The following is a 13,776-nucleotide window of genomic DNA, read 5'->3' on the forward strand; positions in this document are numbered from 1 at the left end:
TATCACAATTTTCAGGTAGCTCAATGATTCTTAAATGGAATGTCCTTGATCAGTTTTTCCAGGTCAGTTGGTTTTTATATGATATGCTTTAATATTTAGTTTATACTTTATGGTCAGTCTTTTGACTCTGTTTTAGTATTTTTTGTTCTTAAAGTCTTTTGGTCCATTCTAATTTTTAGGGAGTCTCTCGTTTGGATAAGATTTTGTATCTGTTGTGCTGAGCAGTTAATTATCTCCAAATCTTTCCTCTGTAGTTCTCATTTTCTTTCTACTTCTTTCTTCAAGCACTTTCATTTCATTTACATATCACTTAAAAAAAATAACATATAGTCTTTAGTATTCTCATTCAGAAAATGCCTTACGTATTTCAGCTCTTAACATCATGAATACTTTCTTTTTTGTTTGTTTTATTGTCCTTCTTTGAAAGAGAACCATCAGTCTCCCATAATTATAAGATTGTTATGTCTTTTCACAATTCATTTTTTTTTACTTTGTGATAGAATGATAAATAAAAAAGATAGGATGTGATGTGATATGAAGTTCACTACGTTGAGCTTTCTTTTACCTTTTTCTGCTTCTCTTGAGTCCTATGGTTGGAGATCAAATTTTTTGTTTAACTCTGGCTTTTTCCTTAGAAACAAATGGAATTCCTCTGTTTCATTAAATGTCCCTCTTCTTCCATGGAAAAAAAAATGATCTTAGCTAGGTAGTTTATTCTTGACTGCATTCCAAGTTCTTTTGCCTTTGGGACTATCAGATCCCTTTGATCCTTTAATGTTGAGGCAGCCAGATCTTGAGTGACCCTTATTGTGGCATGTCAGTATTTGAATTGTTTTTTCCTGGTTGCCTGTAACATTTTTTCTTTAGTCTAATAGTTCTGAAATTTGGCCACAATATTCCTTGGAGTTTTTATTTTAGGGTCTTTTTCAGAAGGTGTTAGATGAATTCTTTCAATGCCTATTTTACCTTCTGTTTCTATTACTTCTGGGCAGTTCTCTTTGATGATTTCCTGTAAAATAGTATCTAGGCTCTTTTTTTTTCATCATAATTTTCGAGTAGTCCAATGATCATCAGGTTATCTCTCCTAGATCTATTTTCCAGGTCTGTTGTTTTTCCAAGTAAATATTTGACATTTTTTTGGTTTTGCTTGACTGATTCTTGATGTCTCAATGAATCAGTCATTTCTCTTTGTTCAGTTCTGATTTTTAGTGAGTTATTTTCTTCATTAGCTTTTTTTACTTCTTTTTCTATATGTGCAATTACATTTTTAAATGAGTTATTTTGCTCTATGGAATTTTTTTCCATTTCACTATTTCTTTTTTTTTAGTGAGTTATTTTCTTTTTCCAATTCACAAATCCTACTTTCTTGGGAATTCTTAACTTTTTCCAATTCATAAATTCTGTTTCCCTGCACTTCTTGGGAGTTTTTTTACCTTTTCCAGGTCACACTTCAGGAAGTTGTTACTCTCTTGAATAGCTTCTCTTTCTTTTCTTTCCCCATTTTTCTTCTAGTTCTCTTTTAAGATTTTTAATAGTCTCTTCTAGGAGAGCCTTTTGTGTTGAGGACCAACAATTGTCTGGAGACTGTTTGCTATTAGTCTCCTCAGGGTTGAAAAGCTGCTCTCTTTCTGTATAGAAGCTATCAATTGTCCTTTTGATTTTTTTTTTTTACTCATTTTGTTAAAGCCTGTAGGGTCTGCCTTCAGGGCCAGGAGGTTATCAGCTTCCTCTGCAGAGCAGTGATAGATGTATGGACAGGTAGCTGTCCTGCCAACGGGCTACAAAGAGCAGCAAGGTACTGGAGTGCTCTGGGAAAGAGTTCCCCATCCGGAAGTAACTTAGGCCTGCAGGGCCGAGCTGGGAAAGTGCCCTGCAAAAAACCCCTGCTGTGCTGGTAAACAACTGCCCTGGGGCTAGATGCTGAGCAGTGAAAATTTTACTACCCCAAGCCAAAGCCCACCCTGGGGCTGTGGGTATTAGGGGCTGAGCAGTGAATAGCCCTGCAGGGACCGAAAGTGTCTCTGCCCCAGGCTGAGCCCCCCACTGTTGGAGTCCTTACAAAGTGTTAACTCATTAGAGTTGATAGGGACAATAATTATCTAATTTAGCATGGTTCAGTATCATTGATCTGATCTTACAAGGAGATATTATGGGCCAGAAGAAACAAGGTACTAAGTGGAACTGATAGAAACAATGCTTATGGTCACACCTTTAGAGAGCTCATATAAGTAAGCAAGAAGCTCTTAGGGCCAGAGAGCACTCTGGGAGAAAACCCATAATCCCACTCTTGGATCCCACAATCCCACTCTCAGAGGAGTTAACCTTTTACACCCAGCATAAATAGAGCTTCAGTGAGCCATTCGGGTCACTTCAGCAGAAGCCCTCTCTTGGAGGCAAGACAGATTCATTCCATCTTCCACCTTTGTGCTGGCTGGAATCTGAAGGGAGCAGAGGCAAAGGACTAGTGGCAAGAGCTCTTGGAACCAAGGAGAGAGAAGGCCTTCAGAAAACTAGCCGAGCCCCAAGTGAAGGAGATAAAATTTTGGAAGAGACAATAAAAGACTGTACTTCAATCTCTGGCTGCATTTTGGGGTGATTATTGATCTGAACTGATACTAGGGCTACCTCCCCAAGAAACCTGCTCTCAGAGAGAACCTTTATATTATTAAAAAAAAAAAGAGGACACCCCACCCCACTGTGCAGATTAGAGACTGCCCTGGGCTGTGCCCCCCTGCTGTACAGATTCGTAACCCCCTTCCTCCTCTCCCCCAACCCCCCCCATCCCCACCCCTGCACAGCTGCAGGGCTGTGTTATGGGTCTGCCTGAGTCACTTGTCACTTCTGGTTTTGGGTGGTTATAGCAATATCTTGTTAGGTTCTGGCCTTTTTTAGAGTATATCCTCTGTTTCTGGCTTTAATTTCTCTGTCGGTTTACTGCTTTATGATTAAGGCAAAGCAGTTAGCCTATGGGAGAGTCGTCTCTAGCCGCAGAGGTCACCCCCGCCTCTGCTCTGTGCCCCTCAGGACAAACCTTTCCTGGCCATCTTCCAGATTACCTTTGGCTGGTGAGTTGTGCTTCTAATCTTCATGGGTTTTACCAGTCAAGTGCTGTTTTTGAGGCTGAATTTAATGTTGGTGGTGAGGGCATGAGAGGAGCTTAGAAAGTGTGCCTTCTCCACCATCTTGGCTCCACCCCCTACATTGAACTTTCAAGAATGAAATCCACTTTTTAAAATTAAGTGTATAATTTACAAAGTAGGCTAACTAGTATAAGATTCCTTCTGATCTTCTCTTGTGTCCCCCCCTTTTTTTTCCTCTTTTTTATTCTGATCCTATCCCTTATATAAATTCTGCATCTTGACTCCATTGTATCTCTGTAAGGTAGCATAATTACCATGCCTTTTAATTGCTTCTATGTAGTTTTTGTTCATCATTTTATTGATCAAAGTTCCTAAATAATTTTTTTAAACATTTAAAAACAATTTTAAAATAATTAATAGAAATTGATGTAATTTTTGTTTTGAAATTCATAGACATTAATAAACAATAGCATTGTAAATATACAAATAACAAACGAAAAGAGCATTAAATATAAAATTGCCGTAATAATGTGCAGCATGTCATTATCCCATTTTGAACTTTTCATCTGTGAATATTTAAATATTTCATTAATGCTGATTTCTTTCATTTCTTCTCCTTTTGGAGACCATTTTGTCACTATTTACCAATTTCCCTCTAATACAAGCCCTCACTATTTTTCTTTTATTAATTTGCTCCTCCTACCATTCTCTTGTTCTAATTTAACAGAAACCTCAATATGTACATTCATAAAGCAAATTCCTACGTTGTCCATGTCCATGAATGTATATTTCTGTACTTTATGTTCATCATCTCTTCAATAAAGTGAGAGTGGTGTGTCTCATCCTTTTATGTTCATTTATCCTTGATTGACCAGAGTTCTAAAGCTTTTCCATATTATTTTTCTCCATAATGTTATTTTGTGAAGTGAACTCTTAGTTCTGTTTATTTTGAGACATATTAGTTCATTTTCAGTTCCTCTGAAACTTCATGTAGTCATTCCTTTTGGTACATATTCCATTATATTAGTAAACATTTGATTACAACAAAAATCTTTTATATATTTATACAAATGGATCTTTTTCTTTTTCTTTTTTTTTTTTTTTTTTTTGGATTTCTTTGAAATTTAGATCAGTAGTTGTAGATATTGTAGGGAATCAAAGAGTCCACATTATTTAGTAACTTTTGGGTCTTAGTTTCAAATTATTTTGCAGAATAATTAAACCTGTATACAATACAGTTCCACCAGTAATAAATACACCAGTGTGCCTTATATCTCACTCAACTACTCCAACATTTGTCATTCTCCTCCTGTCATTTTTTCCAGTATCATATATGTGAAATGGAATCTCAGAGTTACTTTAATTTTCATTTCTCTAATTATTAGTGATTTAGCAAATATTTCTTTTGAAATTTACCTATTCATATCCTTTGATATTCTTACCTTTTAAAGTTTCATTTCTTTACTAATGTTATTACTATATATTTTTTCTTCTGTTTCTACTTACTTTATCAGTTCATGTATGTCTTTCCAAGTTTCTCTGATCTCGATAAATTTCTAAGGAGTGATTCAAAGTAACTATCAATGAAGATAAGCTTGTATTTCTAAATAATTTTTGAATTTCAAAGATACTTTTCTAGTAGGCATATTTATGGGTGTCTCTTAGATACAGAGTTAAGTTAATAATACCTAGACTATTATGTTACAGTTAATGCCTCTTTCCTTCAAAATATACTGGAAAAACTTTTGTTTTTAAATTAGCCCTTAAAACTCAAAGAAAAATAAGCATGCTTCTTAAATTAATGCTAAATTTAAAAATATCAATTGGTGTTAAGACACTAAGATATTTAATAACTGTAAATTGTGAAAGATCTAAATTCTGGGAGATTGGGAACACTATGGCAACAGAATGCACAACTTAGTAGAAAAAAGAATATTATTGAAGCAACAGAAAAAGCAAATGAGGTTAAATTTGTTCTACTATCATCAAAGAGATGCTCTAGGATGATGGACTCCCAGCATTATGTGTTTGATTTGAGTAGAAATTCATATAACTAGGCCAAAATAGTACATGAATGACATTAAGTTCCTTAGGAACCAACTCAGTTAATTGGATCTTACAAAATCAATGTCACCAGTGTACTTGGATATTATATTAAAAATATTATAGAATTACATAATAAATATCATACAATAAAAATTAGAGGACAAAGTTTCTGGTGGCTATCATCAAGCAAAGGTCACTTTTGAATTGAGATTTTATACTCATTCTGTTTTTTTATGTAAACAAATTATTTAGGGAGTTCTCTCTAATCAGAACTTTATTTTTTTTTTCCATTTACATGTAACAGAATTTTTTATATTTGTTTTTAAAACTTTTAATTCCAGATTCGCTTCTGGAGAGAATCTTCCTCCAGATTCCTCCTCCTCACCCCCAGCCACTTTAAGAAGGCACATGTGAAGTTATGCAAAACATTTCCATAAAAGTAATCTTGTGAAAGAAAACATAGATTCCTCCCTCAAAAAAAAGGAAAAAAAAAACTTTAATAAAAATTTAAAGGGTATGCTAATTTTTACTCACACACAATTCTTTCTCGGACTTTGAATAGCATTTGTCATTGTAAGTTCTTCCAAGTTATTGCACAGATCATTGTGTTGCTAAGAATAGCAAAATCATTCACAACTGATCATGGCCAATGTTGCTATTAATTTTGTACATAGTACATTTTTATTTGCTTGAGTTCATGGAGCACTTTCTAGTTTTCTCTGAGGGCATTCAGCTCATCATTTCCCATGGAACTATAATATTCCATCATAATCACATTCCACAATTTATTACCCATCCATTCCCCAATTGATGGGCATCCCCTCAACTTCCAGTTCTTTCCCCAGAGAAGAGAGGTACTATAAATATTTTTGTACATATAAGGTCCTTTTTCCTTTTTTAAAATCTTTTTTGAGATTCGTGCTTCATGGTATTATTAGATTATATAATCTAATCAGAATTTTAAAGGATATCTTCATAAGAGGACATCTGCCCTGATACCCCAGTCCTTAGATAAAATTGACTCTAAACTTTACTTCTTTTAATCATTTATCAGTTATCTTTGGTGGTTTCCTTTTTGTTTTTTTGTTTTTTTTTCTTCTTTATGGCCTTGACCATGACATTTCTCTAGGTTTTCATGTCACTGTTATCTTTGAGTATTCCAGGATCTTTCTACTATTTGTCTGACAGTTCATTATCAGTATTCTGTATTGGATCTTAGTCAGGTCATACCTACAAACAGTACTGTCCAAAGGCCTTTTTCTTTAGTTATTGTCCCTATGCAGAAGCTATTTCAGATTTACATATCCAGTTCTAATTTTCTACTACTGGCAAGGAATTGTCATTTTCCTAAGTCATCCAACACGGGATATAAATCTTTTTTTTTTTTTTTTTTTAATTCCTGAGCCAATTGGGGTTAAGTGACTTGCCCAGGATCACACAACTAGGAAGTTTTGAGTGTCTGAGGTCACATTTGAACTCAGGTCCTCAGGATATAAATTTTAAGTATCATCCTTGACTCTACATAACAAACTTCACCTGTTCAATCTCTTAACAATCTCAGCCTGTCCAATCCCAATATCTCTCATATGGCTCCTTCTTACCATTCACAAAAGCCCTGTTATATGCTTTCAATACCTCTTGCCTATACTTATTGTAACAATTTTCTAATAGGCCATCCTGCCTCAAGTTTCTCCCCACTGTAACCCATCCCTCACTCATCTGAGAAGTGATTTCCTGAAATTCAGATCTGTCACCCTTACCTCTACTCCTACCCCTATCCATTTAAACCCAGTGATTCCCAGTTACCTCTAGGTCAAAATATAAAATCGATCTTGTAGGCATTTAAAGACATTTATAGCTCTTTCTGCTTCCTACCTTCTGATACTTTACTTCCATCCATGTACTCTAGGGATCCAGCAGATGCTTGCTATTCCTTATATGTATAACGTTCTGCTTTTGTCCAGTCTTTCTCCCATGTCCAAAATAATGCTCATCTTTCCTGATTTCCTTCAGGACTCAACTTAAATTTCAGTTTTTTTGAAGGACTCTTCTACATTCTGTCCCTAACCATTTCCTTAACCCCACCCCAGAGCCTTCTCTTTGACATTTCATTCCATTTACTCTTTATGTTCTTGCATGTACATAGTTATTTGTATTGTTTCTCCCTTATGATATAAATAAACTCCATGAGAACAGGGACAGTGTTTTTAATTGTCTTTGTTTCCCTAGTGCTCAGCAGAGTGCTTGTTAGGCAATGAGCTTTTACTGAATGCCTGTTGACCCCCTGACAGAATCTTAATCATGAAAATGGATAAGCACATTTTTATAGGTATTCACCTGGTGGACAGCTGGATGATGTGGTGGAGAAAGAACTGAGCTTGGAGTCAAAAACACCTGGGTTCAATTCAGATTCTTACTAGCTGTGTGACCATTGGCAAATCACTTATTCTATTTGCTTCTGCTTCCTCATCTGTAAAATGAAAATAATTAACACTTACTTCCCAAGGTTCTTGTGATGATCAAATGACATAATAATTGTAAAGTGCTTATAGTACAGTACCTGGTTTAAACCCTATATAAATGGTAGCTCTTATTATCATTATTATTTCATGTTCTATAACATGAATTCTGAAAGCATTCATAATAAAGATCTATTTAGTGTTACTCTATAAAGATTTTTTTAGGGGGTAAAATTATTCTTTCCAGTTTTACTTCTTGGAAGAATAGAGCTAATTCTTGAAAAAGTCTAAAACATTTCTATAACATATTTTGGATAATAGAGTCCTTCAAGATAGGAATTGCTTCTATATCTCTTTGGGGTCTTTCCATGTTTTTTAAAAGTGGTTTTTACCTAAAATATATTCACTAAGTGCTGTTGAACATTGAAATATCATCAGATGAACATATATTCCTTTTTATAAATAAATTATTGCAAACAACTTGAAATAATTTCAGGTAATTCAGCTTGCATTTATAATGAAAGATCTTTTAATACATAGATTCATAACAACTTTTATCAGTGAATGTTTTTCTTTTGTACTTATATTCTATGTAAAGAATGATCTTATGTATTGCTTTCAAAAGAACATTTCCACTTGAATGTTGATCATTAAATTATTAGAAGAAATGAACACTTTCAATTTATGTAGTACCTACAATCATCTCTTTCTCTCTCTTTTGTTTGTTTTTTTTCTTTGTCTCTTAGGTGTGATAGCCCTGTCTTGGTACCCACGTAATTTATCTGATGATAATGGGGAATCTACTGATGAATTGGTGCCTACTATTTTGGATAATGCTCATAAATATAATCTGAAGGTATTTTCACCAAGATTTAGATAATTTTTTAATAAGATCATAATTATACTCCATGAAATAGATACATTCAATAGCTATTTCAATTAAAATCTTAATTTATATAGAAAAATGTGATTTTATATTTTTTTGATATTCTGTTTATAGGGAAATATAATTTGGAGCTGAATTTCACATCTCTTGGGTTTTTTCATTTGAATTTAAAATTATTAATGTTTTTTCAAATACTGTTTACATGTATTTATATCCTTATGGATAATCACAAACATTTTAGCAACCAAGTGGATGAAAATGAATGAATGAATAATGAAAATTTGGCCCTGTTATAGTGATTGAAGAGTATCAGGGTAATACTGTGGATAAAACACTAGATCTAGAATCAAAAAGGCTAATCTTTATGAGTTCAAATATGGCATCAGATATTTCGGAGCTGTGTGACCCTAGCCAAAGTTACTTTACTATATTTGTCTCAGTTTCTCATCTCTAAAATGACATGGAAAAGAAAATGGCAAACTACTTCACTGTCTTTGCCAAGAAAAGTGGACAGAACTGAAAATACTGAACATATGAAAATCAGATACAGATATTAATTTTAAATGTTTTATCATTTTTCTCTTTCGAAATATAAAATTTACTTAAGATTTTGTGACATTTCTTTAATCTCAAAAGCATAACTTGTATAAAAATGATGGGAAATTATATTTCTATTTAGCATCATTTTTTACTCTAATTATATATACTTACCTAATACACATTCCTAATGTTAAAAAGCCCAGAAGTAGCTTAGGATAGAGATTCTTAATTTACTGAACACGTGTTTATATACACATGTGAATTCATATATATATATATATATATATATATATATATATATATATATACACACACACACACATACATACATATATGCTATATATGTGAATGTGTACATTCATTTTACTTATGTATATAAATGTCTAGCTACCTTTTATTAGTTTTTTTTTTCCTTTGTAATCCTATATATTTTATTTTATACCTTTAAAATGAGAATTCCATAGAATTCCCCAAAGAAAATGACACAAAAAGATTTTAGAACCTTTTCCTCTAGGACAAAGATTCTATATCAGGTATTTGGTTATTGTGTACTGCATCCAGGGTTTATTAAAAAAAAAAAGTCTGGATCCATTAAAATTATTATTTCTACCTATAAATTTTCTTTAACCACTTTCACAAATATTATGGGTACTTGGTCCTACAAGCTTCAACATTTTTCTCTAACAGAAGAATGTAAAGGGGTATTTGAGCCAGATATGCTTAAAGTTTACTCTAAAATGCAGTTTGAAAAAATTAACTTACAAGATGCATATAAAATTCATTAGCTGTGATTTGGCATGTGGTATGGAAAAATGACATCTAGATTTTAATTTTTTTTCTCTTTTTGTAAATTGTCTTTGGTGAGTTAAATTCACACATGTTTTATTCATACTAGTCCTGTTGCCATATGTGTAATTCTGAGAAAAAATTATTAAACATATATTTAGACTTTGGAGTAATTAGCATAAATTAGCTTTATATTTGCAATGCATTATTATAAAAATGATATTTACATAAGCCCTACAATTTTACTATAATATCTGTCACTAAATCTGTCCTTACTTCTGTGCATCAGCCTTGTCTATTATTTTTATGCCTATATGGCTACCTGGAAAAGCTGATAGAACTCTCTTTGGTGCTGCCTGGTATATTTCTTTCTGAGCACTTAGACTTCATTTCTCCATTCTTTCTAAGACCTATTTACAATCGCAGTGCTGGATATAGAAAACGGGAAAAGGAAGGAATGATAATGTCCTCAGACACATCTCCCTCATATTTTAGCAGCTTTCTGGGGCCCTTTTTCATTTATTTGTCTATTCCTACCTGGAGACCCCATATGCATTTCATTGCTGAGCCACTTACCCAGTTTCTCACTTTGAATGCCTCTTGATTGACAAATTATAGTTTTTCTTGGACATATAAATGAACTTTATTTTAATCTTTTGTATATAAGTTCATACTCAACAAATAATTAGTTTCCCTCAAAAACCATATGACATCAAGCTTCTAAATAGAATCTGATGAAATGAAACTCTATCCAGCTCAAGACAGACTGCAAAAACATCAAGAAAAGTCAGTCTCACTGATGAAAATTGGGTGTTCAGCCCAGCTCAGATAGACTCTGGGAAAGGGTCTTAACCACAGCACATTAACAGCTAAGATTCTCAGTTCTGGCTCAGAAGTGGGGTACAGCACGGGGGGGGGGGCAGCTTCCAGTCCCAGCTTACAAGACAAATTCTGGGAAACCAGGCTGTGTCCTGAACAGAGCAGGCAAAGTGATATATCCCCTGCTAACACAAGGGAGCATTATTTCCAATGTCGAGGCTCAGAGCTGCACAGAGGAAGCTTGGGACAGAGCCTCTTGTACCCAAGGAGCGGAGCTCTACTTTAAAAATTTTTAAAAAAAAAAGAGGAAATGCCGAAAGAAAAGGAAAGAAAATAAGCAAGAAACATAATAGAACCTTGAACATAGAAAGCTACTGTGGTGATAGGGCAGACCAAAACACCACCTCGGATGAGTACAAAATCTCCATAGAAAATAAATTGGTCTCAAGCCTAAAGAGGCTCCTTGGAATTGACTCCAAAAGACAAATAAAAGAGGTAGAAGAAAAAATTAGAAAAGAAATGAGAGGCATGCATGAGAGAGTCAACAGTTTGTGGAAGGAAAAAAAATGACTGAAGAAAACAAATCCTTAAAAAATACAACTGGTCAAACACAAAAATAAATAAATAAATCCACTGAGGAAAATAACATCTTCAAAAGTAAAATTAAGCAAATGGAAAAAGAGATATAAAAGCTAACTGACAAAAATCAAACATTAAAAGCTGGAATGGGGCAAATGGAAGCTAATGACTCTGGGAGAGAGCAAGAATTAGTCAAACTTTAAAAAAAAAAAAAAAAGGAAGAAAATGTGAAGTACCTCATTACAAAAACAGGTGAACCTAGACAGTAGATACAGAAGAGACAATTTAAAAATTATTGATCTACCTGAAGACTATGACCAAAAAAAAAGAGTCTGGATAGCCCTCTTCAAGAGGTCATTGAGGAAAACTGTCCCAGGATTCTAAAAACAGGGTAAATACTCATTGAAAGAATCCATTGATCACTTCTAGAAAGAGATTCCACAATGAAAACCCCAAGGAACATATTTTGCAAAATTCCAGAACTACAATCTCAAGGAAAATATATTGCAAGCTGCCAGGTAAAAATAATTTAAATATCAAGGAATAACAGTCAGGATTACCCAGGATGCAGCTTCTATAATACAGGATTGGAGGGCCTAGAATGCCATATTTCAGAAGACAGGACCTGAGGTTACAACCAAGAATTAACTACCCAGAAAGACTGAGCATCATCTTCAAAAGAGGCAATGGATTTTTAATGAATTAAAAGACTTTCAACTATTTCTGTTAAAAAAAAAAAAAAACAGAACTAAACAGATGTATAAATTAAACTAAGGTATAAATGCAAGACTCAAGAGAAGCATAGAAAGGCAAACGTTTATTTAAAGTTTAAACTGTTTATATCCCAAATGGCAAAACAATATCTGTAACTGTTGAGAACTGTATGGTACTGAGGCTGACAGAAGAAGGGCATCACATGAACTGAGGGTATGGTTGTGAATGGACTCTGATGTGATGACATCAAAGAAAAAGACATTAAAGGAGAGGAAAAAGGTCTGTACTGGAAAAAGAGAAAAAGGAAGGTGTAATGGGACAATTAGTTCATATGAAAGAGGTGTAAATGACCTATTACAATTGAAAGAAAGAAAGAAAGTGGGGAATGAACATTGTCATAAGCTTGACCTCATTATTTTGTGCTCCAAAAGGAAATAACTTAATCATTTAATTGGCTATAGAAATGTATCTAACTCCATAAAGAAGTAGGAAGAAAAAGAGAAAAGAAAAGGGAGGAGCAGGATAGAGGGGAGGGCAGAAGTACTAGGAAAAAGATAAAGAGAAGGGGAAGAGTGATAGAAGATAAGACTGCATGGGATGGGTAAAAAAAACCCAGTTCAGGTTTTTTCCACCCAGTTCAGGGTGGAAAGAGAGAACAAAAACATATACAAGGGAAAAAATAGAATGAAGGGAAGTACAGAGCTGGTAATCATGACTGTGAATCTGAGTGGGATAAGCTGTCCCATAAAATGGAAGTAAATAACAGAATGGATTACAAAACAGAATCCTATAATATATTGTTTACAAAAACATATTTGACAGAGAGAGACACATACAGCATAAAGGTAAAAAAATTTATTATGCTTCAGCTGAAATTAAAAAAAAAACAGGTAGCAATTCTGGTCTCAGATAAAGCAAAAGTAAAAATAGATTTTATTTAAGGAAGGAAAGTACGTCATGATAATGGGTACTGTAAACAGTGAAGTAGTAATGATACTAAATATATATGCAACAAGTGGTATAGAACAGCTAGATTCCTAGAGAAGATTTATCAATCAGGGCATAAAAACCTCAAAATCAAATGGAAAAGTAGTAAATGATTCCTTTTCATATTATAGTGCTACAAAAATCATATTCAATAAAAGAGCAGGGAAAGATAAGAATAAAAACCAGTTGGGAATTAAATAAACTAAGTATAAAATGAGTGGGTCAAATAGCATATCACAGAAACAATCCATAATTTCATCCAAGAGAATGACAATAATGAAACAACATACCAAAACCTATGTGATGCAGCCAAAGCAGTTCTTAGTGAAAATATTATATCTCTAAACCAGAATAAAATAGAGAAAGAGGAGGCCAATAAATTAGGCATGCAACTAAAAAGGTTAGGGGAAAAAAAATTTTAAAATCCCAATTAAATACCAAATTAGAAATTCTGAAACTCCCTAAAGGAGAGATTAATAAAACTGAAACTAAAAAAACTAATTAACCTTTGGTAAATTTGATTAGAAAAAGGAAAGAAAAGAAAAAAAAAAAAAAGGAACAAATTAACATCAAGAAAGAAAAAGGTGACTTTACTACCAGTGGAAAAAAAAAAGTAAAGCAATAATTAGTAGATATCTTACCTAACTGTATGCCAGCAAGTCTGACAATCTAGCAGAAAGGAATCAATATTTACAAAAATATAAATTACCTAGATTAACAGAAGAGAAAATAAATTACTTAGGTAGTCCCATTTTATAGAAAGAGATTGAAAAAAGCCATCAATGAACTCCATGAGAAAAAGTCTCCAGGGCCAGATGGATTCACAAGTGTATTTTACTAAATACTTAAACAACAATTAATTCTAATACTATGTAAATTG

General features: G+C 33.5%; 1 protein-coding gene across 3 annotated transcripts in view; it reads left to right on the top strand.

The window, feature by feature from the left end:
* MANEA (mannosidase endo-alpha) overlaps positions 1 to 13,776 on the top strand; it is a 93,956-nt gene that overhangs the window by 48,521 nt on the left and 31,659 nt on the right. For all 3 annotated transcript variants that reach the window (XM_051997414.1, XM_051997415.1, XM_051997416.1), the window contains one exon: positions 8,332 to 8,441. In XM_051997414.1, the coding sequence (XP_051853374.1) occupies positions 8,332 to 8,441 (110 nt within the window). The remainder of the gene's footprint in view (positions 1 to 8,331; positions 8,442 to 13,776) is intronic.

The sequence above is a fragment of the Antechinus flavipes genome, chromosome 4 (assembly GCF_016432865.1).
Source record: "Antechinus flavipes isolate AdamAnt ecotype Samford, QLD, Australia chromosome 4, AdamAnt_v2, whole genome shotgun sequence".
NCBI lineage: Eukaryota > Metazoa > Chordata > Mammalia > Dasyuromorphia > Dasyuridae > Antechinus > Antechinus flavipes.